The 25,034-nt window shown below is 50.1% G+C and overlaps 1 protein-coding gene across 1 annotated transcript in view; it reads left to right on the top strand.

Annotated features, from left to right (window-relative positions):
• The window catches only part of PLB1 (phospholipase B1), a gene marked incomplete at its 5' end in the record, with an annotated part of 98,948 nt that overhangs the window by 42,406 nt on the left and 31,508 nt on the right, over positions 1-25,034 (top strand). Inside the window, 20 exons of the mRNA XM_043604237.1 lie at positions 809-860; positions 1,198-1,278; positions 4,194-4,259; positions 4,547-4,647; positions 6,642-6,723; positions 9,355-9,459; positions 9,576-9,671; positions 9,891-9,962; positions 10,932-10,970; positions 11,507-11,567; positions 12,442-12,500; positions 13,364-13,437; positions 18,220-18,263; positions 18,910-19,018; positions 20,469-20,520; positions 20,909-20,989; positions 21,509-21,574; positions 22,397-22,497; positions 23,558-23,639; positions 24,304-24,408. Of these exons, the coding sequence (XP_043460172.1) occupies positions 809-860; positions 1,198-1,278; positions 4,194-4,259; positions 4,547-4,647; positions 6,642-6,723; positions 9,355-9,459; positions 9,576-9,671; positions 9,891-9,962; positions 10,932-10,970; positions 11,507-11,567; positions 12,442-12,500; positions 13,364-13,437; positions 18,220-18,263; positions 18,910-19,018; positions 20,469-20,520; positions 20,909-20,989; positions 21,509-21,574; positions 22,397-22,497; positions 23,558-23,639; positions 24,304-24,408 (1,528 nt within the window). The remainder of the gene's footprint in view (positions 1-808; positions 861-1,197; positions 1,279-4,193; positions 4,260-4,546; positions 4,648-6,641; positions 6,724-9,354; positions 9,460-9,575; positions 9,672-9,890; positions 9,963-10,931; positions 10,971-11,506; positions 11,568-12,441; positions 12,501-13,363; positions 13,438-18,219; positions 18,264-18,909; positions 19,019-20,468; positions 20,521-20,908; positions 20,990-21,508; positions 21,575-22,396; positions 22,498-23,557; positions 23,640-24,303; positions 24,409-25,034) is intronic.

Genomic DNA, 25,034 nt, shown 5'->3' with positions numbered 1-25,034 from the left:
GTGGTAGTGATTCAGTGGATTATTTCCAATGTGGATGCTTACCACATGCTACTCTAAGTTCTTGATCTCATCCATCCGACAACTCGATGAAGAAGGTATGCTTACCATCCCCATGGTACACAGGGAAACACTGAGGGTTTGCCAAGTCGAGTACTCTGTCAAGGTCTCACAGCTGGTCAGTGGCTGATGGAAGCAGGAGTCAGCCCCATGCTGTGTGGCACCAAGAGTGGCTCTTACTCCACAAGGCTCCTTTGCTCATCTCATTCACTGCTCTCCATGACCCTCTCGGTTAGGGGGGGTTTATCTCTACTCTTTGGGGACTGCAAACTTAAGTTACATGACCACAGTCAGCAGGAGGCCACTAAATGTCAGGCCCGAGTGTGTCTGACTCAACCACGTCACCTTGAGGGTGTGGGTACCCTTGAGGTGGAGTTCATACCACAGAATAAGGCTCATACCCAGCAATGTATGACATGAAACGCACATGCAGCCTTCTGTCTGCCCCGAATGAGCCTGGCTTGGAAGAGAAAGGAAGACGTTTCATCAAGGAGGCCAATCAGGAAACATTCCTCTGAGTCACCCCCTCATGTGTGGCGTGCCCTGCCCTTCCCAAAGCACAGTCACCACTCCCCCACCTCCCCCACACCTCCAGTGGAGACTGAATGGGAAAGGTGATCTGGGGCAGGAACATAGCCTTCAGTCCAACTATCCTGTTGCATATTTGGTTCCTGCCATCTCTGCGAAGTCCTCTCCCTGCCCCGCTTCACAGTCCCTGCTTCTCAGGTGACTTCTTCCTATGTGCCCACAGGGATTTACCTGTTCAGGCCAGGAGGCTGGTGGACCTGATGAAGAATGACACGGTAATTCTGGGGGAAGCACCACCTGGGACCGCTTGAGGTAGGATTCCCCGGAAGAGAGAGTGAGCAGGAGAAATCCGTGGAGGCAGAAATGCTCAGCTCTGGGGTAGAGGATGAGGCCACATGGAAGTCTAGAGAATCCACCTTTAAAAACAACAAATCATTTAGCACCTACAACCTGTGACCTATGATCTCAGGACCCCAAAACCAAAGAACAGGAATTGTTAATGTCCATTAAACCCTCTGGTATGTGAGGATCCATCCCTGCCAATGTTCAGCACTTTTCCTTGACTTGACTCTGGAGCATGGCACTTACTTGTTGGTTTCTTATTCATTTCAGAAGATAAATTTTCAGGAAGATTGGAAGATAATAACCCTGTTTATAGGAGGCAATGATCTCTGTGAATTCTGCAGTGACCTGGTGAGTCTCCAGGCCCTTAACTCAAGACTCCCCAGGGAAGGGATTGTCACCCTCGGTGGCTGGAGCAGTACAGCAGGGGTTGGGACTTGGGGCTTGTGGCCTGGGATTAACCCTGAGACCAAGGAGGCATTCACCTCCAGGAAAAGATTCAACCAAAGCTGATTATGAAATTGATCTTGATTAAGTTTCATAACAAGGGAACCTTATCATATCATATTCTAGAAACCAAGATAACATTCCAAGGATCTGGAAAAATCAGGCGTGTCTTCATCTAGGTCATTATAAGTCAGCTCCTTTCTCCAGCATTGAACTGCCTTACCATCTCTATCTAGGCCGTCATTTGAATGGAAAAGTTGATTTCCTAACGCAAGCGTTTAGGCAAGGTTCGGAGCCAAGTCTCTCCGAGTTGATGGGAAACCCAAGAGCCAGGCTGCTGCCTCGTGAATGTGGCGCTTCTTCCTGGAACCCCAGAATCTCTGAGCTGTCCTCGACCCTACTGACCACTCTCCTACCTGTGGCAGGAATGCCTTCCATAGAATCTAGCTGTTGAACATTCCCAGCAATAGGCAGCTCTTTAATGTGCTCTACTTAGTATTATAAGCAGGTACCAATTTTTTTGGTAGTGCTTTTTGTGTTAAGCCCAACTCGGCCTTCTTGTAATTTCTACCTTTTCTGCCTGTGCTAGGCATGCCTGCAACTCTTCCGCATGGAATCCAGCAGACTTTAAAGATAATAGGTTTTCTTAAAAATTTTATTTTATAAGCAATCCACATAGGAAGTATATCAAAGTACAGAAAAAAAATATTCTCTGTAATTGACAACATCCAGAAATGCCATGTCTAGCATGTCTTTCTAGCATGTTCCGTGATTGAGAAGCCATTGCTTTATTATTTGCTAACAATAGCATCATTCTGGAAATCTTGTTTGGTGATCTGCTTTTTCTCAATAGCAATATATTGGGAAGATACTCCTCTGTCAGTATTTAGTCTTCCATAAAATAATTCTTAATGACTGTATAAGTCACCCATAACCTATATTGGCCATACTTTATTTAGCTGTCTCCAGTCATTGGAGACGTAACTTGTATTGTTTCTAATTATGTCTGTTATAAATAATACTAGGATAAACATCCATCTTTATGTACATCTAGAATTGATTCCTGATATATATTCCAACTAGTAAGACTTTTAAGCAAGAAGATATATATGTTTCCCCTAATATTTTATCACGAAAACTTACAAACATACTGAGAAATGGAAAGAATTGTGGAGGAGAGGCTCATATATCCACCGCCTAGATTTTACAGTTGTTAAATCCATTAAGCTAATATAGCAAAATGTTATCTTATAAGTTTAGTGGATTTATCCATCCATCTTATTTTGGGGGGATTCTGCACATTTTTTAATGTTTTGGATACATATTGCCAAATTGCTTCCAGAATGTTGGTATCAGTTATGTCTATTTCCTCACTCTCCATCTGTCAATGTATGTTATTTGTTTTAATAGCTGCTAATCTAATAAATGAAAAAAATGTATCTTGTTTTCAAAATTTGCATTTATTTGATCAGTAGGGAGGAATAAACCTCTATTTAATGCTCATTTGAATTTCTCCTGAAAAGTTCTATATTATGCCTATTGACTATTTTCTGTTAAGGTATTTATCGCTCTCTTATTGATTTCTAAAAGCCCCTTATATTAAATATACTAACCCCTTTATCAAATATGTTGCCTATTTGTGGCTTTCTATTTAATTTTGTTTATAGTGTTTTCTGATAAACAGAACGTTTTTAATTTCTAGTATCATTTGCTGGGCATGTATCATATGCCAGGCGCTGTACTAGGAGCTAAGCCTTGAGGCTCTGTCCTCAAGGAACTCACAGTCAGGGAGGGAGGCGCAGACAACTCGCCATAACATGATAAGGAAAACATCATGATGTGGTTGTAGTGATACAGAAGAGAGTTCCAAAGTAAGAATTGCCATAGGAATTTGTGTTTTGTGTGGGGGAGAGTCAGAGGTTTACACAGAGCAGGAGACCTTCCAGCTGGGGCTGGAAAATGAGGACATTTGTCAGGCAGAAAGAGGACCAGCAGAGGAAAGTTGAGGAAGTGGGGAGTCTTGCTGAGCCTGGGAGCTTCTTCTCTGAGGGGCAACCCTGCCCCCAAGACCCCTCACAGCCTGCTTCCCTGGCATCAAAGTCACCAGGGTCTGAGGTTTTCAGGCTGCGACGTGAAGGCCCACGGTGGGTCTGGGGCTGTTAGCGAAGTGGGTAGGGAAGTTGGACCATGGCCCTGCCCCCCTTCTTGAAAGTTATAGTTTTGATTAGTTTGGGCTCTTGGTTAGATTTAAGCCAGAGAAAGGGTTCCACTTAAAAAAAAAATTTTTTTTTTTTTAAACCACAAGTATGGAGATCAGAAGAAAAAATGATTAAAATGTTTTTATGCTTAGGGGAGAGGATTCCCAGGACCCCCTTGCCCTCCCATCATCTCCTTAAGTGATCTGATTGGGCCATAGGTCCCCCAGGCACTTGAGGCTCTAAGAAAAGAGCTCAGGCCATAGGATCAGAGAATATTCAAACTACAGGAATCTTAGAGGTCCTAGGCTCCAACACCCCATTCTAGAGGGGCCCAGAGGTGTGATGTGCTTTAGCTAAGGCCCTGCATCTCGCTAATGCAAAGTGGATGCAGAGCTCTCCATAATTCCATGCAGAAAAAAAGGCTTCCCTGGTCTCACAACCACGACCAGCCCAAGGACAGTGGGGTTGGAGCAGAGGCTGGGGCCCCGAAGGTGAACCTTATGTTTCAACGTTGCCTATTCTGGCTGAAGTACAAGAGGAAGGGGACCCAAGAGAGGAAATGGCCCTGGTCTGCAGAGAGATTGGGTAGTGAATGGTGTTAAATATTTTGTCTTCTTGCAGGTCCACTATTCTCCCCAGAACTTCACGGACAACATCAGGAAGGCTCTGGACATCCTCCATGCTGAGGTGTGGAAGCTGGTCTGCGTGGCCTCTGTGCAGTTCAACCGCGTCCTTCTTGGGCCTCAGGCTTGGCCCAGAGGCAGCTCTGGCTTCCTTCCTGCCTTTCCCTGGAGGCCAGGGCTGACCATGCTCTTGTCCTAAACACAGTGTCAATGGGGGGAGGTGGGGCAGGAGGGATAAGGAAGTGGACGGGGCCACATTAAAGACCACTTACCCAGCTGGCCCCAGACCCAGATGAGAGACTGGATCCCCTGGCCTTGGTCCTCTTAGGGACTGGTCTTGCCTTCCCTCAGGTTCCTCGGGCATTTGTGAACCTGGTAAATGTTCTGGAGATCATCAACCTGAGGGAGCTGTATCAGGAGAAGAAAGTCAGCTGCCCGAGGCTGATCCTTAGGTGAGAAGGAAGCTTCCCCAACCACCCACCCACCCACTCCCCGCCCCGTTCCCTGTAGCGCCATGAGACCCTTAGCAGAAAGTAATCTCAATTACTTAGAAAGCCCAAGGGCAGATGTGTGAGAAGTGTTAAGACCACCCCATTTTCCAACCCGACAAGGACTAACGGGTTTCCGTGACTGAGCGTGGGCCTCATCTACCCTCCAAGTATGTGCTTACAACCCAGCCGTGCTCCTGTTGTCATGGCGGCTCAGGACACCCTTCAGTTCTCAGGGGAGGGAAGAGTCAAGTGTGAGGAACGGAGTGGTCCTGCGTGGCCAGGCTCACGGGCCACCACTAAGTGTATCCAGAGCTTCCCCATCCCTACAGGCCCATCTCCAGGACACAGGGAGCCTCTGTTTGGCATGGGTGCTCCTGGATGGGCACTCACAAATATAGGGCTCTTGTCACTTAGAGGAGAGGGGGGGACAAATTATAATCAGGATCTGGAGGACAGTCTTCCCGGAGCATACAGCGCCCTGGTCCTGGGAAAGTCCCTGAGAAGCCTTCTTTATTCTCAGTCTCCAGAGCCAAACAAAGGCAGTTCCCTCTCTGATATTACACATCTCCATGACCTTCAGGGTTAAGATACCCTTCTAACCCGAGCATGAACATTTCTCACAGCATTGCTTCCTGTAAGGCCCTCTCTGGACCATTAGCCCAGGCCACGGTGGCTGTGCCCCAGCCCAGCTTCCTCCCTAGCTCTGTAGCTCTTCCCAGGCCCCCACCACAGCCCTGGGCACACCACGTGCTGATTATTCATGTGCCTCTCCCCCAACAGCCCTGACCTCTGTCTGAGTCACTGCTAGCACAGTGTAGGGGCTCTGTGGCTGTTTGCTGAATGAGTGAATGAATAATTCACAAGGGCCAGGTTTGCTCTTGGAAATGAAGGGGTACCTTGGCTGCCACCCTGAAGATCCATGCCAGACCGCACCTGGGGGCCCAGATTGCACAGGTCTCCCGGGGAAGGCCTGAGGACACCGTGAGCAGGAGGATGGCTGCTGGATGACACAGGCCTATTAATGCAGCTGGTGTCAGGCATGCTATTTTCAGCTGCTGACTCATTCTCTGGCTCCCACTTTCTCCAGTCACTGGGCCACACGGGGGATTCAGTGTATTCATTTCAGAGCAGCTTACCCCCAAATCTCTTGCTACCAATCACTGCGGGGTTTTTAGACAATTAAAGCTAAAGGTTCGGAGTAGGCATTTGCCAGGTCTGTTCTCAGCTCTGAAATGGCCAAGTCACCGACAGGTTAGGCAGACTGGGGGTCACCTTGGTCTGCCGCCTCTCTGCTGTCCTGTCTCAGTGGTTGAGCCTTCCTCGGAGGGCCATCTACTCTAAGCCATCTACTATTATAATCTACTCTAAGCCATCCGTACTATTATACCCTCACCCCCTTAGACCAAAAGCCTGGATATGCAAGGTGGCCAATCACAGCAGAGATACAGACTGGACAGAAGCAGTTTAACCAGGGATCAGACCAGACGTTCTTGAGTTCAAGTCCTAGCTCCCACACTTAGTCTCCGTGTGACCTTGAGAAAGTACTCAACCACACTGAGCCTCAGTTTTCTCATCTGTACAGTGAGGATAATGATAATCCAACCTCTTGAATACATGAGAGGATTAAATGCGTTCATACCCATAAAGCTCTTGGCACAGTAAACATTAGTATGCATTAGCCCCTCTTATTGTTGTCATTTTTATTATTTAAAAGTAGGTGTGCCTTATCTGTGCCATCTGTCTTCAGACAGTCATAAGGTAACTCCGCTCTGTAAGTCCCTCCTGCAGATGTCAGAAGTAACTATTTCACTTTAAGGAGAAAATCCAGGTCTGTTGAATTTTCTTTGGCTTCCTCTGGTACCTCCAAATTAAATAGGTTCTGAATCTCAAGCCAGGGTCATGCATTCAGATGGTGATTTTGATGGGGTGGGGCCTCTCCTTGGTTTGGTCTACAGGAATCTGTGCTCCTGTGTCCTGAAGTTTGATGATAACTCACCAGAACTTGCCTCCCTCATCGAAGTCAATAAGAAATACCAGGTAAGCCAGGAAAGGTTCTAAGACTGCCCAAGATGTCGTCTGATTGCTCTGGTTAGAAAATGAGCACATGCTTATGTTATCTTGACCCCAGCTGTCCAGTGTAAGGTTACCACTGACCAGTTTGCAGATTTAAAGACACTCTGAGAGGCAGCAGGGACTGTAATTCAGTTTATTTGAATCAAACTGTAAACAACAAAGTCACTGAACATATTTCACCAAATCTCAGTGCCTGGCCTTACACACACACAAATATATTTCCATTTGTCCTTGAGAAATGTTTATGAGCTTCTGACTCCTGGCTGGGAAACCCTTTCTGTCTAAGAGAGTCTAGAGGATTCAGTGAGATCACTTGCATTTCCTCTGTCCTCCTCTTCCAGGGAAACAGGTGTTATTGGGGAGCACAGGGAGAAAGAAGGTCAGCAGGTGATCTCCAAACATCCTGTGGGTTCTTCATTTGGGGACTTTTTCCATCCAATCTTTGAGCAGAGCAAATGGATCCCTTGACTATGTTGAGTTTCCCCCAAACAATCATCCAGTCACTCAAGAGGGCAATGGTAGCCTTCTAGCTGTTTAGGGTAGGCTGCAAACAGCTTCCAGGTTCCATCCTTCAAACCCATGGACTCCTTGGAGTAGAACCACTTCCCTGCTTTGAGGCAGCCATGCCTGCCAGGGGTATCAGGGCTCAGGGGAATGAACTTCTATCTATCACCCTCTGGGTGACTCCCCAGCTGCACCTCCTTCTGCTGTGGGCAGGCACCTCTTCCCCTGGTGAGAAAGTCCATGGCCGGCAGCAGGTGGGGAAAGGCAGCCAAGGTTATGGCCATGAAAGCAAAGCTGCTCCAGATGGAACAGGTTCTTGGGTGCAAGCAACAAAAACCTCTGCACTGCTGGTTAATTTAGGCAGATGTGTTATACAAGCAGAGTGTCTGAAAGAGTTAAAAAGTGAGGCTCAGAGGCTGTGCCATGAGAAATCACAGAATCATGAAATTCTAGGGTCCAAGCCATGAGGATCAAAATCAGGCCAAAGAACTAGTTCAGTGGAAACATTGTGGACACAGCTGTCACTGCTGCTTTTAGGAACTGAATGCAGCTGCCACCCTTAGCAGAAAGGATTCTGTGCTGTTCGTCTTTCTATCACCAGCTCTGGAGGGCCCCGGGGCCTGTGCCTAAGCCCTAGTGTGAGGGTCATTGGGAAAGCCAGCATTCATCTTTCTCCCCTTCTACAGTGGGAGGCAGGCTGCTCTTAGTATAGTGGAGTTTTTCCAAACATAGAAAGTGGATTCAGATGCTGGTGGTCAGCGAGAAAAGAAAAGAAAAGAAAAGAAAAGAAAAGAAAAGAAAAGAAAAGAAAAGAAAAGAAAAAGAAAAGAAAGTCTATTCATCAAAATTGCCTTCACCAACCTCTCTAGACAGGCCTGCCATTTCCAGATCTGATCTCGGTTACCAATGAGATCCTGGAGGAGCTCGCAGGTCAGCCACAGCAGGCCATCAAGCCCGCTCTCAGAATCTTCTCAGTCACTACTTTCTGCAAAACCTATGGTTCCCGTAACTCGCCATGGAGGTGATCGTTGCATTAAAAGCCACCATGAGCCAGGCATTCTAGACACTCTTTCATTTCTCAAGGGATGCACAGTTCCACTGTGAGCCATTGTGTCTCATCCACAGGGTAATCGGTAGCATCAGAAGGGATCTAAGGGATGGTCCAGGCCTTGCCAAATACCCTCCATTTACAGATGAGGAAAGAGAGGTCCAGAGAGGGGGAGAGCATCTTGCTGAAAGTCACACAGCTACTTAGTGGTATTGCACTCTCTTTCTGGCTGCCCCTGGGAAAAGGAAGTACATGGTCCTTCTGAAATGCCCCCACTAAGGTTCCTGACTTCCCTCTCCAGCCAGGGTCCTGGCCCCATCTGCTAGAAATCTGGCAAGCAGTGAAATGGCAGAGGCTGGCAGAATTTGGAGCTAGAATTGGGATAGTTGGTTCTCCTGGAACCAAGCTCAAGTGGGAGCTATGAGAGTAACAGCCCTGTTACCCTCCTGGACAGATCTGAGTTTCAAAGAAGTGTACACGCACAGGACCATTCATGCGCGCGCTCTCGCTCTCTCTCTCTCTCTCTCTCTCTCTCTCACACACACACACACACACACACACACACACACACCATGCACGAATGATAGAAATGGGCAGTAAGTGCCATTGCTGACTCACCTTGGATTTTCTAAACAAATGTAGGGCAGAAATAAGTTAAATGTAAGTATTATCCCAAAAAGTCATTTGATCAAATCAATACTCTATCCCCTCCCCAACGTCCCCTGCCCCAGTCTTTAATCAGAAGCTTTAAAAGGAGATCCAGCTGATGGTCTCGGGTTTTTCCTTATCTTTCCTTTTGTTTTTGGTTTTGGTTTTTTCCCACAGCCTGGGAAATATATGCAATGGCAGCTGGGGTTGGGGGCAGGGTCTGAGATAAAGCCTGATCTAAAAAGTAACTAGTTGGTTCCGGATAGGTTGAGATTTTGCTACAGATTGATTTCACTCCAGGGTCAGACTCTGTTTAAATTCTATGGCAGAGAAAAAGATTGCACAAGGCCTGGTGCAAAGAGGCCCCTGACCCTTGCCCCGTTTGCCTTCTGCAGGAGGGGACTCACCAGCTGGTTGAAAATGGGCGATACGACACAAGGGAGGACTTCACGGTGGTCGTGCAGCCATTTTTTGAAAAAGTGGACATGCCAAAGACCTCGGTAACGAAAGCAATGATCATGGGTAAAGAGGAGCCACGCAGTGTCCAGTTTGTAGTGTCATTTCTGTATCCAACGTCCCTATAACGTGCCCCCCCCCTTTTCTGCCCTGTGACCAGGCGGGGCTGCCCGACAGCTCTTTCTTCGCTCCTGACTGTTTCCACTTCAGCAGGAAAGCTCACGCTCACGCGGCCAGTGCCCTCTGGAACAACATGGTAAGACGACTGAGGCCGGGAAAATTATTCTCCCTCTGGGAGGAGAAAGACTCTGGCAAGCTCTTGAAGGAGTTCAGAGGCCCATCACTCAGGCTGTGTGATCTCCCACACCGCAATGATGACAAACCACATTCCCCACACCCCTCCCTCCCTTCCCCAGCCCCAACCTGCCTCCTGGCCTTCCCATTCTTGCCACCTCTTTTCTGCTTCTTGCCTTAGCTGGAACCTGTTGGCCAGAAGACAACGCAGCATAATTTTGAACACAAGATCAATATCACATGTCCGACCCAGGTAGAGTGGGAAGTTCATCCTTGCAACAGGTCTATTTATCTGAAGCATCTTTTCCAGGCTTTTGACACCTCTGTGAGGTTTCTCAGTTCATTTCACCCCCAGATCCTACCCCTACCCCAGACTCAGTGAACCATCCACAGAGCCCTATCTGGTTGGACCATGAGGGGTGACAGCCCCCAGTGGCCAGAGGCCCCTAGGGTGCTCCTTTGTCCACATCCCAGGGAACCCTAGCACAAGTCTGGGCTGCACACAGTTCTCTCCAGCTGGGAAGAGGAATGTGACAGCACCACCCAGCTCTCATTTTGGAGACTGAGGGCGGTAGCGATCCTCAAGGACAAGGATGGGACAATAGGATACCCTGTCTCCGTGTAGCCGCTGCCTCCATGGTGGGATAGAAAGAACAAGGAACTGAGACCCGGAATAACATCTGCTAGGACAAGGGTTGGGGATGGGGATGGTCAACTGGAAGCCAGAGCAAAGAAAGCAGCCCCCTATGCTCACTCACCAGTTTTCAGGAAGATTCTTGGATCTCTGTAGCTGTTCCCTCACCTCTACGCATGTCTCTGTATTCCCAGAGGGGTCCCTAGACTGAGCTGAGGCTGATGTGGGGCAGGACCTCAAAGCACCTGTCTTTTCTTGCCTAGGCAGAGTGGGAGTGGCATGGGGGTGGCAAGGGGCCTACGGAGGCTCTGTTGGGAAGGGCAGGGTCAAAAGGAGGGGTGATACAGCTGCCCCAGCCAGCTGTGTGGGAACCTGAGAGCAGACTTGCTCCTCTGGAGCCACTACAGGGTTTATTCTAATTGTTCCTACAAGTTCAGGTTGCAGAGAAGGCCCAATGCATCCTGGGAGGGAGCCTGCAATGGTCGGCCTGGCAGGGAGGGGCTGGGAATGTGGGTCAGGGGAGGCCCAAAGTGTTGTGCGGAAAGCAAGCAGAATTTGCTGGAATTGCTCACCGCCCTCTTCTCACAGTTCTGGCCGTTTCTGAGAACCTACAAGAACAGCGTACAGGTATGGGCTTGTTTCTCCCCTTTCTCCACAGCGGGCAGCCCCTGGGCTGGGACTGGCCCAACAAGGCAGGGTGGGAACGCTGGCAAGGGTCCTGATGGGCAGCCGAGGGGAATGAACGCTTCTGTGTGAGATCCGCCACCTACGCCTTCGGACAGGGTGGCAGGCAGAATAAGCCGCACTGGTAACAGCCCAGGTGGAGGCCAGCCAGTCAAATCACAGCCTCATCAAAGACATAAGTGAAGATGGCGTTCCTCTTCATAAAACTGCCACAGACACAGAGATGGAGGGGGGTGGGGTGAGGCCATTGAGTTGATGCTCTGATCTTGCCTTGGATGGTGCAGGTTCTGAACTAGGTTAGCGGATCCCAGCCTGGGATCACCTAGGGGGCCTTCTTCAGTGCCCCTCCAGGTCCCTCCCACCCCCGGCTGGGACCCAGGAACCTGTGTTTGGTAAAGCTCTCTGGGTGAGTGTGACACCTAGCCAGCATCTCGGGTCCCTTTCAACCCGGGATTCCAGGATTCGTTCTGTGCCTGTAGGGTCATGGGAGCCAGCTGCTGTGCAGGGACAGAGCTCCTTCTGCCTCACCGCCCACCTCAGGTAAGTTCCTCATGAGACACCAGGACCCCTGGGCCCCTCCACGAGGACTCAGGGGCCAATAAGTGCTCTGACAAGACTTGGCATATGTAACTAAATGACACAGGGCTAGTGCTTGCTTCCTGTCTGGGTGGTTGCCTGTGATATGCCCCTGCCTTGTCCCCCTCTGCCCTGCAGCCATGTCATTAGCCAGCAGGACCCGTGGTGGCCAGGCCAGGAACCGTTTGCTGCCTTCTCATTCAGCCTCCTGAGGGAGCACACGTCGGGGAGCCACATGAGTTCTCCCTCCCCCAGTGGTGTGACCGCACTGAGGCCCAGAGGTGGGGGTGGGGTACCCGGGGAGTCCCAAGAGTGAGCCATGGCTCTGCAGGGTGTCCTGTGGTCCCAGACTCTGCAACTTTCTCACCCTACTTTCTAGTAGAGAGATTTGGGACAGGGAAAGGCCTGACATGATTATTTCTCAGATTTTGGGTGAAAACCCAGAGCCCAGCTCTAAATGGGCTGAGCACCAGACTCTGTACCATATCTCAGATGGTCTGGTGCCCATGCGGTCCTGTGCTCAGGTCACTGCTGGCCTCCCACACGACCACTGGCACTGAAGCGGTTGATTCTACTCCGCCCTCTCTACCATCTGTCCGTCCATCTGTACATCCATCCGTCCATTCCCTCTCCTTCTCCCTCAGCACCTCTTTCCCCATAGGCCCAGGACTTACCGTTGGGTCTCTTTATGGGAAAATTCCTCATATAACCTCTGTCGGCCTCCATGGCCCAAACACACATGCGGGTCATGTTTCTGGTCTTGCTTAAAGCAGGAAGCCATAGGCTCCGACTACAGGTTCCTTCCCACGGACTCAAGTGTGTCCACTTGTCTTTGCAGTGCACACCCTGAGACCGGCAGATATCCAAGTTGTGGCTGCGCTGGGGGATTCTCTGACCGTAAGGACTCTTGGGCCCCAGTTGGGGTGCGGTGGGGCTGTGCCAGTTCCAGGGCTTGCACCCCGGCCTCTGTGTCGCCCTGCACCCCTGTCCTGGCTCTGTTGATCTGAGAGCATGGCAGTGGTTTGATTTTGCAGCCACTTTGTCAAGCAGGTGTGCAAGAGGAAATCTTTCTCGGGGGTCAGCTGAGTTGTTTCAAATAGTGGAGGTTTTGAACGCCTAACGACACTTTTTTTTTTAATGATTACAAAAATAGGTCGTTTCAACTCAAAACAATCTTCTAAACCTACCTGTGGGGGTGCTCCTTTCCCTTTGGATTGTGCTTTGGATTGACTCAGCCCCTCTTTCCATCTTCATGGAAAGCAGCAGAGTCCACAATTGTGGCTAAAGCCCTGTTCCTAAGTTCCAAGAAACGGGGCCCTTACCACCCCAGATGACCGATTGCCTTACAGAATGCCCCAGAGGGAAAGAGGAGACACGTGCAGTTTATGAGAAATCTGTCCCCTGCCATCCACTCCAATCTATAGGCTCTTTCTTCATGCTTATCAAAGAACTTAGGAGCATAATGCTGGTGGTAATGATACGGCAGCGTCTCAGATGTGCGAAGCACTGGGGAGTTTTCAAAGCTGCTTTTACAGCTATGATCCAATTTGGTCATCAAAATAATCCTAGGAGATCAGCAGGTCATGTCCTCAGTTCAGTAAGGAGACAGCTGAGATTCAGGGAAGCCAGATAGCTGGAAAGGAGGTGGCAGAAGGCAAGCCTGGTCTCTGACTCCCGGTCCAGGGTCTGTTCGTGCCACGCGATGTGTCCCTTTCCTCTGACTTACTCATTTTCCTACGTATTTTGGTATATATTCAAAGGCCGGCAATGGAATTGGCTCCAAACCAGATGACCTTTCTGACGTCACCACTCAGTATCGGGGGCTGTCATATAGGTAATGTTAAACCTGTACCCCCTCCCTCCCCAAGTTCACTCTCAGAAACTAGACGAGGGGGTTGTCTCTTTTTAAACACATAAATACCAAAGAGGAAAGGACCAGGTCTGGAAGGGGCTTTCAGAAGGAAAACCTGTATATTTCTGCAAAGTTTGATCATACGGTGAATGGAGAAGATATTTTATTGATAACTTTTTTGCAGAAAAAGAAAACCAGGGTTCTTGTCAGACTCCTGGGTCAGCAAATCCGACATGAAATGCACCTGAAAAGCACCAAACTTTTGAGTTTTCACCTGCCTGTTTGTGTGTGTGTGTGTGTGCACGTGGAGATCTCCATCTGGTTACTGTCTCTGTGCATTTATCCATGTCATTCTGCACTCACACCTCTGCCTTTACATGGATGTACACATCTGTCCAGAAAACTCTGAAATGCAATACACCACTTCGAGAGGAGATGACCAAGAGAGAGTCATAGCCCCTGAGCCCTTCCTGTGTGCCTGCAAGATACCAAGCACTGAGGCGGGTGGGCGGTGGGCGAGGGGACGTACAGGGAACACAGACAAATGCCTGTGCTCAATTGGCAAGTGCTATTCAAAAAGGAAAGATGCCCGCCCGCGGGCTACAGGAAGAGAGAAGAGGGAATAATCAACCCTGCCAGGGGAGAGGGAGGCTTTGCAGAGAAGGTGGGAATGGACAGATTAGCAATTAGATGAGAAAGGGCATTCCAGACGGGGAGCAAAAAAGCTCGCGGTGCGTCAGGGGAGTGGGCGGATGTGGGTAGTTTTCTTAAGTTTCTTTCGGTTCCCCATGAAGTTCACGTTTGTGGATGCTTCACAGTAACAGGCAATTAGCTCAGAATTCAAAACAACTAGAACAAGGCCAGCCAGGAGAGGGCAGAGTGCTAAGGAGAAGTTTTGCAGCCAGACCACACGCTCGCCTCCTCCCTTTTCTGCCCAGTGAATTCAAATGGAGCGTTTCTTTCTGGAAAGGGAGAGGAAGCCGTGTGGGGATGACTGAGACTGTGGCAGTTCTCCCGCCAACTCAGAGGACAGCCCCAGAGGGGAAGGATTTCCTAGGGGGGGGGCAAGGGAGAGAGGGCCCCGGGCGTGGGTAGCAAGAGGACACCATCCACTGAAATAAATGCCTCCCAGCTCCTGGGGGACCCCCAGGTTGCCCCAGCCCCTCAGCGGGGTAGAGGGGCTCCAACTCTGAACCAAACCAAGCCTCGCCGTCTGACCACCGTGCCCCAAATGTTACTGAGTCTGTGTGAGAAAGGAAAGCCAGAGCGGAAGAAAGCAAGCCGGGCTTATGACATACAATCGGGAGACAGCGTGAGCGACAGCTGCACTCAGTCTTAGCTGGAGAAGGGTCACAGCGTGGGGAACAGAAAGTAAGGTAGACAGACCGGTCAACGGGGGGTTGGAGCCACACCTGGTGGTGCAGTCTGGGGAAGCCGGGTGGTGTGCTTCCCCACCGCTGACAGTCCAACTGGACAGATTCCTGGGCTTTGGATACAAACAGGCAATCTTCTGCTAGATGTTTCTCTGTAGCAAGGGGAAAAGTCAGCCATTGCTCTATTTCTCCCTGCAGGGGAGGCCAGGTGTGGCTTAATGTTTCAATTTTCTGTATTCAAGTGGCTGTTGTGCCTTTAAACCCTTTATTCTAAATGTTTCAAATACCCGGGCCACCATCCACAAGTGTTACTGATGAAAACTCTGGGTCAGAGCCTGAGATAGTTTGACACTTTGGTAATATATACAGTGTTTCCCAAAGAGTGTTCCATGGAACACTAGCCTCCTACATTTTCCTGACAAGGGCAAAGTTCTTTGTATTGGGCAGGGAACATTACCTACCGTATCCTTCCTCTGGAGAACTCACATGTATGTTAGCATATTAAAGCCTCTGAGAAGCTCTGCAATGAAGACATTTGCTTAAATTGTATCTGTTTAATCCAGTGTTTCTCTTCATCCAGAAACCTTTCTTTATTCACAATACCGATTAGCGTGCGCGCATGCCGTGTGTGTGTGTGTGTGTGTGTGTGTGTGTGTGTGTGTGTGCGCGCGCGCGCGCGCGCGCATGCCCCCTCCCCCACCCCAGGAAATGTCCATGTAGTAGACTGACCTGAGAAAAGCAATTTTCTGAAGCCATTAAAGCTTCCGGATTGGAAGCAATAGGCAATGAATGATTCCAGGTGAATTAAGGCTCTAACTTTAGCCTCTGCCTCCAAGGAGACAGCAAGTGGAGAGAGGGGGCCGCGTACATTTGGAGAGGGACCATGACCCAGAATTCTTGGGAGATGGGTTGGTGCGAGCAGGACATGAAGGAGGAGGCTTAGCTGTGACTATTTCCAAGGCCTCTTGATCTGTGAGAACCATACAGCAGTGACAGGTGCCAGCTTTAGCTAGCTTAACTATGTGGCAGGCCCAGAGGTCTTTCGAGCATTGCTTTTTCTTCAGTTGAAATAAGTTTGCTTCTTCAGGGCCACCTGAGTGGCTCAGTCAGTTGAGCTTCTTAATCTTAACTCTTGATCTTAGCTCAGGTCTTGATCTCAGGGTTGTGAGTTCAAGCCCTGTGCTGGGCTCCATGCTGGGCATGAAGCCTACATACAAAAAATAAAATAAAATGAAGAAGTTTGCTTATTTGGCATCAAAAGACCAAAATAAAATTTACTCACCAAAAAACAACAAAAAAACAAAAAGCTTTTTCTTTTCATTATTAATTAGGAGTTCAATCTTACTGAAACTCCATCCACAAATGTCATTGAGCATCTACTCTGTAATTCTCTGTGCACTGTGGGTGATGACAGATGAACAAAACCTAGCCTTTGAACTCATGGTTTAATATAAATTACATTAATTGGAAGGATCTCCTATGAAGGAGCTCTTTCATACAGGTCTATTTTCTTTCATGTGTCACATAGTTCTGATCAATGAGGGCTTAAATGTTTTTGTTCCTCTATACTTATCTGTGTGATTCTCTTTTCTCCTAGAAGTGTTCACCCAGAGATTTCTGTAGCCTCTTGGTGTTGATTAGCTATGGCATTTGTTTTAGAACAAAGATACTTTTAGACAAGAAATTACAATAAAAAGTACTTGCTGTCTGTGTTTAGGTATATCTCTAGGCTTGTGTTTATACAGTTATTTTTTATTTTTTAATGTTTATTTTTGAGAGAGAGAGAGAGAGAGAGAGTGTGTGTGTGTGTGTGTGTGTGTGTATCCGAAGCAGTCTCCATGCTCTGAGCTGTCAGCACAGAGCCAGATGAGGGGCCCAAACTCACAAACGGCAAGATCATGACCTGAGCCGAAGTCAGGCACCTAACTGACTGAGCCACCCAGGCGCTCCTATATGTTTATGGAAGAAGAAAAGGAGGCAGAATTAGAACACAGTGATTGGAGGAGGTACATGGATTACTAATTCCCTCTCAAATGTAAAGTATTTTGATTAAGTGCTTTTAGTCCAAAGAAAGAAGGATCAGGAAGCAGCTAAAGCAGTTGACTTCATGCAGAGTTGGAAAAGAATTAGAAGCTCAAACAAATGTCCGATCACTGGCCAAGCTAGGTTCAGACATGGGTGAGAGTCAGGAGAGAGATACCTGGGTAAGGTAGAAGGGCAGGGCTCACGGGGCTTCTTCCTCTCTACCACCTGCGGCTGCTGAGCCTCTGACTTGACCACCCTCACAGGAAATAGTCTTCTTCCTTCCAAGCATTTCCTTGGGTGAAGGACCACCGTGACTTTGATTCATGGCCTGTCCTTTGGAAGTCTATACTGGTGGGCTGGTTGCTGATGCTGTGTTCTCAAAATCTATTGGCCTGGAATAATACGCTGGCATTGAGCAGGGGAGGGGGAAAAAAAAGAAGAAGAAAACACAGTAAATACAGTACATCTGAACATTGGACTTTGTTAAAATAGAAATACTTGTCTCCCAGCCTCCCACATGTATTCAATTTAAATGCATGAAAGGAAATGCAATTTTGAGTGTGTCTTGTGGTTAGATTGAGCACCATGGAACTAGATTCAAGTAGATGAAATCAGATTGGATTTTGGAAGGCGATGAGAGGCCATCGCCCGAACCTCCCAGTGAAATTTACCTCACCACTGGGCAGGGAAGACCTAATGCGTTTTCCAAAGGTCTACAGCTCAAGCTGGTTTTTGGGTTTTGGGTTTTGTTTTTAATTTGTGTTAATGTTTGTTTATGTTTGAGACGGAGCGGGGGGAGGGGCAGAGAGAGAGAGAGGGAGACACAGAACCTCAAGCAGGCTCCAATCTCGGAGCCGTCAGCATGGAGCCCAACACAGGGCTTGAACTCACGGACCGTGAGCTGAGGTCGGACGCTTCCCCGCCTGAGCCACCCAGACACCCCTCAAGCCGGTTTTTAGTGGCCTTTCAAAAGTTAATTCACCCCTGTGCACCTCAGCTTCCTCCTCTGTAAAATGGGGAGAGTCACATCTGTAGCATAAGTTTGCTGGGAGGCAGTAGGTAACTAGCGTAGAGAATCTAGTTCATGCCGGGCTGGGCACATAGCATATACTCAGCTAAGCGCGTTCCTTCCTAAATTGGTGCAAAAAAAGAAAGAGTTCTTTCTTGCCTTTAAATCCTAGATTTGAGGGGAAGCAACCCACTGGGGAAATTCAAATTTTCTCAGACTTTCTCCACATGAGGAGGTTGCTAGGCCTGGCACATCTTGCAGATGCTGATGGCGTGGGCGCTAAGAAAGGTGGGGTGCTCTTTCATAAAGTCTAAGTATTGATTCAGTCTCTCTCCCTGGTTTGCTCACTCCCTACAGTTCGGGAGGGGATGGCTCCCTTGAGACCGTGACCACCTTACCAAGTAAGTACCCACCAGGGGCTCGAGTCTGTTCACGGGTTCCCCCTGACCCCTGGGCTTCCTGAGTGCCCCTCAGCTAAGAAAGAGGATGTAACATCATCTTTGCGGGCTGCCACCGAATGGGAGGAGAGGCCCGTGGACAGGTAGTTGAGGGGGTGGAATAAGCACTGATTTGGAGCCCTGACGCCTGGGTTCAAGCCCTGGCTCTTCTCTGTGCTCGCCCAGGGCAAGGTGGCCTAGCCCAAGTCACCAAACCTTCTGAGGCTCAGGCTTTTTCAACTTGTCCAGAGGGAACAGAGACAATCCAATGAGGTAGTGAGTAGTCCCTGCACCGTGAACTGTGAAAGGGAGAAAAAGAAAGGGAGGAGGGAGGGAGAGAGGGCAGAAGCAAGAAAGGGAGACAGAGAAGGAAAGAAAAGAAAGGAAACGGAAAGAGAAAAGAAAACCCGAGAGGCTCTTGCTGTTTTGGTCTATCAGGTCATTTCCACTCAGCCCCAGTCCCTGTCAGGCACACCCTCTGCCTCCCTGCCTCCCCTCACTGCCTGGAGATGGTCCCGAAGCCCACTCTGGGGAGCCTGGACCAGACAGAATGGACTTTCTGGCCTTCCTCTTAAAGTCTCCATGTCCCGTTCACCCCCTTCTCTCCCAGATATCCTTCGGAAGTTTAACAGAAATCTCAGAGGCTACGCGTTGGGCACGGGTGACGCCAATGGCACAAATGCCTTCCTTAATCAGGCTGTTCCTGGAGCAAAGGCTGGGTATGGCGTTCGGGGAGGAGGGCCTGCGGGGTAGAAAGTGGGAGGCACATGGTCGCTCGCCTTTGAGACTGTAATACTGGCCTCCATGTGCAAAGGGGACACTCATCCGTTTGCAGCGATGATTTGAGAGGCCTTCAGCCACTCTCTTCCCTGGCTGCCCCTGTGACTAAGGCCACAGCGGGGAGGCTCGAGAGGCTGAAGCTGGGACAGGAGCCACGTCCCTGGAGGCTGAACTCCTGACCTTGCTTCGTGGGTGACATGTTCTAATCGTGCAACGAACCGACTAACCTTATCCCGGTTTTAAAACTCACTGTGACACAACGGTGCCAGCGAGCTTCACTCTCCCCAAAGCCTCACAAGTGGCAGTTCCCCGAAAGCATCAAGGAGTGCCAGCAAATGAACAGACAAGCCAGAATCTCCAGCCTTGGAGGCTGCTGGGGCCACATGTCATGGCCTATCCCTAGTCCTGCTATGGAGCTAATAGGAAATGCAATTGAGAAACCAGAGGCAGCTAAAGCGGAATGCTCAGCACCCCCCTCCCCCAGGATGATCTCAGGAGGCCCCTCACCCTGCTCCTGGTGGCCCCAGCTGCCCGGGTTTCCTTGCTCCTGACCCAGCCATCTGAGCCTCCATCACACTGTCACCTTCCTGCTCAGGCCCACGCCCTTCTAGCTGATGGGCACGTCCTTCCAACCTGCTCACTCAGCTGGGGAAGACCTTTCTGGGCAGCAGAAACATCTGGGGACAGAGGGACCCACCAGAAGGTCCCAGGGGATCATCATGCTGTGGCTCCATGTCACCCACACCTGTAACAGGGGCCTGAACCAGTGGGGCTCTTGGGGTGCTTGAGATCTAGTCTTTCCATGAATTATCTATCAACCCAGGCACGTGCGCCGTATATGTTTATTCCCCACCCCATTCTAAAAGAAGCATCTTACTAAGTTTACCAAAAACATACGAACAAGTAACATGTACATTAGAAAAATCACAGCCACTGGTGGTGGGAAGATGGGGAAGAAGCAGCTGTGTCAATCTGAGCCTTTTTACAGTTATCATGCCTGAGCGTCAAACTCTCAGCTTCCTAGCAGCCAGAGTAAAAAGAGAAAGCATGTTAAAACGTTTATAGATCTGGTTTCAGGATCTATACTGGTCCTTCACAGGAGATCAATGGAATCCCAGAAGAGTCCTAAAAAGGAGACCACGAGTAACAAAGACAGTTGACAATACCCTTGACTACAGCTTTAGGACAAACATACAAGTGGCTTTTCAAAGGGTTATTTGTTGTAATAAGTCTTCAGAACAGGCAAGTAGCTCCTTGTCCTTGAGCCTCAGGATCTCTGGCAGTTCATGCAATGGGGATAATGCCATGGAAACCTCCAGTTCAGGCCCTTTAGGAGGAAAAAAATCCAGGCACTGTTCCTCAGTAGGACTGATTTCCTCTCCTTCTCAGGGAACTTATGAGCCAAGTCCAGACTCTGGTGCAGAGGATGAAAGATGACCATGTGAGTCGGATTTATGGTTATTTTTAAGCACTAATTTTCTAACCCACTAAAGTCCCCAAATGGAGTGGTCTGCCGTGAAAACAGTGAGCCCTGTCACTAAAGGCATTTAAGCAGTGGTAGGACAGCCCATATCCAAGGCCCTGGAGGAGATTACACCCATGGTGGTGGGGGTGGGATGTCATCACTGATCACAATGATCTTGAAAGTCCCTCCTGATGCTAAGGTTCTGTGGTCTATAAATCAGCCTCTAAAATTCTTTCAGCTCCGAGATTCTGATTCTATTATTTTGAGTGGGCAAGGAAGTCTTAGAAGGTTGACTGGATTCCCTAGAGCTGTGGCATTATTTGTGTGTTTGTTGGAAATCATCAAGCATTTTCCTCCTGTATAGAGAGTGAATTTCCACAAGGACTGGAAGATTATCACGGTGCTGATTGGAGGCAGCGATTTATGTGACTACTGCACGGATTCGGTAATGGGGGCAGCCGGGCCTACTCATTGCTCCTGACATTGACCAGTAGGCTTGGGGGTCCTCTTTGAGAACAGGCCCTGGAACCAAGGCTGGGACTGTCCAGCTATGCCTGTGTGTGTGTGCGTGCGTGCACACGCACACACACACACACACTCACACTCCTCTTACCCTGTGACCCTCAGATTTCTGGCTCCACCTCCACGTCCCAGGTGGTAGATGTGGTGCTTCTACTCTCCTCTTACAATTCCAGAAAGTCCAGAAAGCGTGGAAAGTGTGTAGACCCCCACAGTGGGAGGGAGGACCTGTACATTCACCTCCTAAACTAAAGCTTGTCTTCGGGCTGGCCCATCTTTGGTGACAGCAAGGAGTCAACTGTTCCGATTCTGACACGATGAGCTGGTCACAACCAGGGGCCAGAGAGAGAAGAAGTCCTTTGCGTGGAGCCGGAGGGGAGCCTTCAACTGGCCTCCTACCCTCTCCCCTGAACCAGCCCCTCACCTCCCTCCTCTCTCTTCCCAGAACCTGTATTCTGCAGCCAAATTTTTTGACCATCTCCGCAATGCCTTGGACATCCTGCATAGAGAGGTGGGTAGGGGTTCCCGCAAGGGGTTCTTGAGCTGGACACAGCTCAAGGATGTGGGGGGTAAAGGTGGATGGAGACAAGAAGGTGAGATGCCCCCTCCCCTGAAGGAGACAGCCAGGGGCGTGGGCTCCTCCCCTTTCTAGAGTTTGGGCCCTACCCCAAGGAAGCCTATTCCATTTGGAATCAACACAGAAGGATCTCAGGCTTGAAGAAAAGTAGGCAGCTCATGTGCTAATCATCCCCTACCACCACCTGGGACATTGCCTAGGGGCAGCAGCATGGTGGCTCCCAGGCTGGGCCCTGCACTCTGAGCCGTAGGCTGTATCTGGAGCAAGCCCTTCTCTGGTCCGGCTCCCAGGAGCTCATTCCCTTTCTACCCCCCTGACATGGGGAAGCCGCTCCAGCAGCCCAGTGGGGGGCACTCCAACCACCACCTGCTTCTCTGGGCAGCTGAGTCTTCATGCCTGCTCAGCAGCGTGCGTCCAGGTTGGGCTAGAGGGAAATGGCAAATGGGGCACCTATCCCAGCACATTTGAAGCTTGCTGACTGATGGCTGAATAGAGCTGAACCATCAGGAGTTGGACTCCGGTCTGCCATATTGTCCCACGCCAGGAGGCGCCACTCATGCTGTAGCTCATGTGGGCACCCTAGCCTGCAGGGACCTAGGCGGTCATCTGTGTAGACGCCTTCCCAAGACTCCACTCAGGGACAACTGAGCTGGAGTTCTGTAGGGACCCCAGAGCTAGTCCCACTTCTCAGGACCCTAAGGTAGTTTGAGGGAGAAGCCCCCAGAGCCCCTCTCTCACCTGCAGCCTTTCCCTTAGGTGCCCAGAGCCCTGGTCAACCTGGTGGACTTCATGAACCCCAGCGTCATGCGACAGGTGTTCCTGGGCAATCCAGACAAGTGCCCTGTGCAGCAGGCCAGGTAGGCAGGTGCTGGCTGCCCCAGAAAGAGAAGCACTGACCCCCTGGTCTGGCTCATACAGTGGTGACTCCTCAGGGTCCTTGTGACTTGGTTTGTCTATGTGTCCAAGTCTGTAAAGGGGGTCTTAGGTCAGGAGCGCCCCCTTCTGAGAGGTTGGGGACACAGCCCCCCTTACTGAACCTCTGTGACATGGGAGCCACAAAGGAGAAGGTCAGGGCTGGGACAAAGGCTGGTGTTTGAGAAACAGTGTAGCCCAGCCTGTGAAAAGGGGAACCGTGTAGGGATATATGCGTACGTGGTCAAGTTGGAACAGAAAGTGAGGAAATGATCCACAGAATTCGGTTACCTTTCCGGGGAAGGAGCAAATTGGGGAACTTCAGAATGGGTGTGTTTTGTGTCTGACGCAGGGTGAGAGGTGCACAGGTACACGTTTCGTTCATCTTCATACCTTATATGTACATTTATTTACTTAACCAATAGTTTCACAGAACCAACTGTGTGCCTGGCACTGTTCTGAGTACTTTAGAGATAATATCTGCTTTAACATTAAGTGCATTTCATGAGCATGAAATAATTCATGATGAAATTCATTCAGACTCATTATGAATTCACAGTTCACGGTGAAGGGGGACACAGTGAGACACTAGTGTGAATTAAGGAGGTATCCGAGGGTGTGAGCATCAGAGGCCCCCAAACATAGGCTCCCATACCAAGGATGCATTTTAATTTTATTCTTAAGAATTCAACACTGAATTTTCATTGCCTAAATTCATTTGTTCGGCATAACTTGCCACAGGCCCTGTGCCGACAGTCAGATACTGGTTCTCTATGAGTATGAGAGGGTGTTCACTCACATGCCACGTTCAGTTCACGTCCAGTTCACTCACTGGACTTTGTCCAGTCCCTGTGTCAGGCCGGGAACCTGCCCCTGAGAACAGGCATCAGAGCCGAGGGACACATGTGCTCCTAAGGGGGGTGGGGGGGGGCGGCTCAAGCGAACAGAACCAGTTCTGACCAGAGCTTCAGCTCCGGGTCCCCCTGCCTCCCCCTCTTTGTGCAGCATTTTGTGTAACTGCGTTCTGACCCCTCGGGAGAGCTCCCAAGAGCTGGCCAGGCTAGAGGCCATCACCCAAGCCTACCAGGTGAGACCAAGAAAGGCACCATCCGGGCTGCCCTCCCCCTACTCAGTCAACACACCAGTGCTTGGGGAAGGGAAGAGCTATTCGAGGTTTGAGGACATCACCATCTGGGCCCCTTCCTCTGTCCCACCTCGCCGAAGTGTCTCAAGCACCTCGGTTAGAGTCATCCCAAAGGGATCCAGGTGACAACGCCCTTGTGGCCCAGCTGCCCTCGGTGGCTTAACCCCGTGCTCGGCCTGAAGAGGTCAGTAGTTCTAGGTTCTCCATGAGTGGGCCTTTTCCTCCCCTGCACCCTGGAGGCCCAGCTGCCCCCGTCCCTCCCCCGTTCTTTCCCCCTCCTCACCAGGCAGACCACAAACAGGGGGGTTAGAGGCCCTGAGCCTGTGGCCTTCTGGAGACCCTGCTCAGGTTTTTATTCCTTGTGGGACTTCCTGTCTGGCTCTTCAGATTTTGCAATTCCCTTAAAAGAAAGGCGAACCAACCGGTTTCCAATTCTCTGGAAAGAGATTTGCAGTCACACGTGTTTGTGCTCTTGAGGGAAGGGCTGAGTCACCCCCTCATGCGGGGAGATGGGGGCAGGGATGCTACCCACCACTCCCTTGCTTCCCCCACTGGGCTTTCGGGCCCCCCAGGGCCTGTGTTGAAAGCACCCCGCGTGTACCCACAGAGCAGCATGCGTGAACTGGTGGAGTCAGGCCGCTATGACACAAGGGAGGACTTCTCCGTGGTACTGCAGCCTTTCTTCCGCAACATCCGGCTCCCCGTCCTGGCGGTACGCTCCCTGTTCTCCCCGTTGGGATTCCTGGGAGGAGGAAGAAGAAATTCAAGGCAGAGTTGCCAAGGGCTTTCAGGAGAGTGTGAATACAATGGGGAAGAGGCAGGCAACTCTCTGGGTGCTGGTCTGGCCGTACAGCCTCCTTGGGCACCTGAGCTGTGTTCCTAGAGGCAGCCGGATGTGGGATGTTTTCATTACTACTGATAGTGACCTCCATTTTGTTAAGCACCTGCTATGTGCCAGGCCCTGGGTCTGCCGTAGTAAAATCTTCACAACTACCTTTGAGAGGAGTGTTTTCATCCCCACATGACAGGCTCAGAGGGGTGAAGTATCCTTCCTACAATCACATAGGGAAAGAGGGACGGAGAGGCAAGATTTGAACATATCCAACTTCAGATTATACACTTCATGCCACACACGGACCACCGAAGTGATAAAGGAGGGTTCTGGGTAATGGGTCCCCCTACCCCCCGGCCATGCTCTCCACCTGACACACTGAGCCAAAGAGCTCTGTGTGTGCACTGGGGTGGGGACTCGGTTCTCTCCTCCTGGGCCTCCATCCACAGGGTCTCGCCTAGTTGGAGGGGAGCTGGACGAGGCCTTGAGCGCCCCTGATCACCTCA

The sequence above is a fragment of the Prionailurus bengalensis genome, chromosome A3 (genome assembly GCF_016509475.1).
Source record: "Prionailurus bengalensis isolate Pbe53 chromosome A3, Fcat_Pben_1.1_paternal_pri, whole genome shotgun sequence".
Taxonomy (NCBI): Eukaryota; Metazoa; Chordata; class Mammalia; order Carnivora; family Felidae; genus Prionailurus; species Prionailurus bengalensis.
Note: the sequence above shows the minus strand (reverse complement) of the source record. Positions and strands in the feature narration are given on the sequence as shown.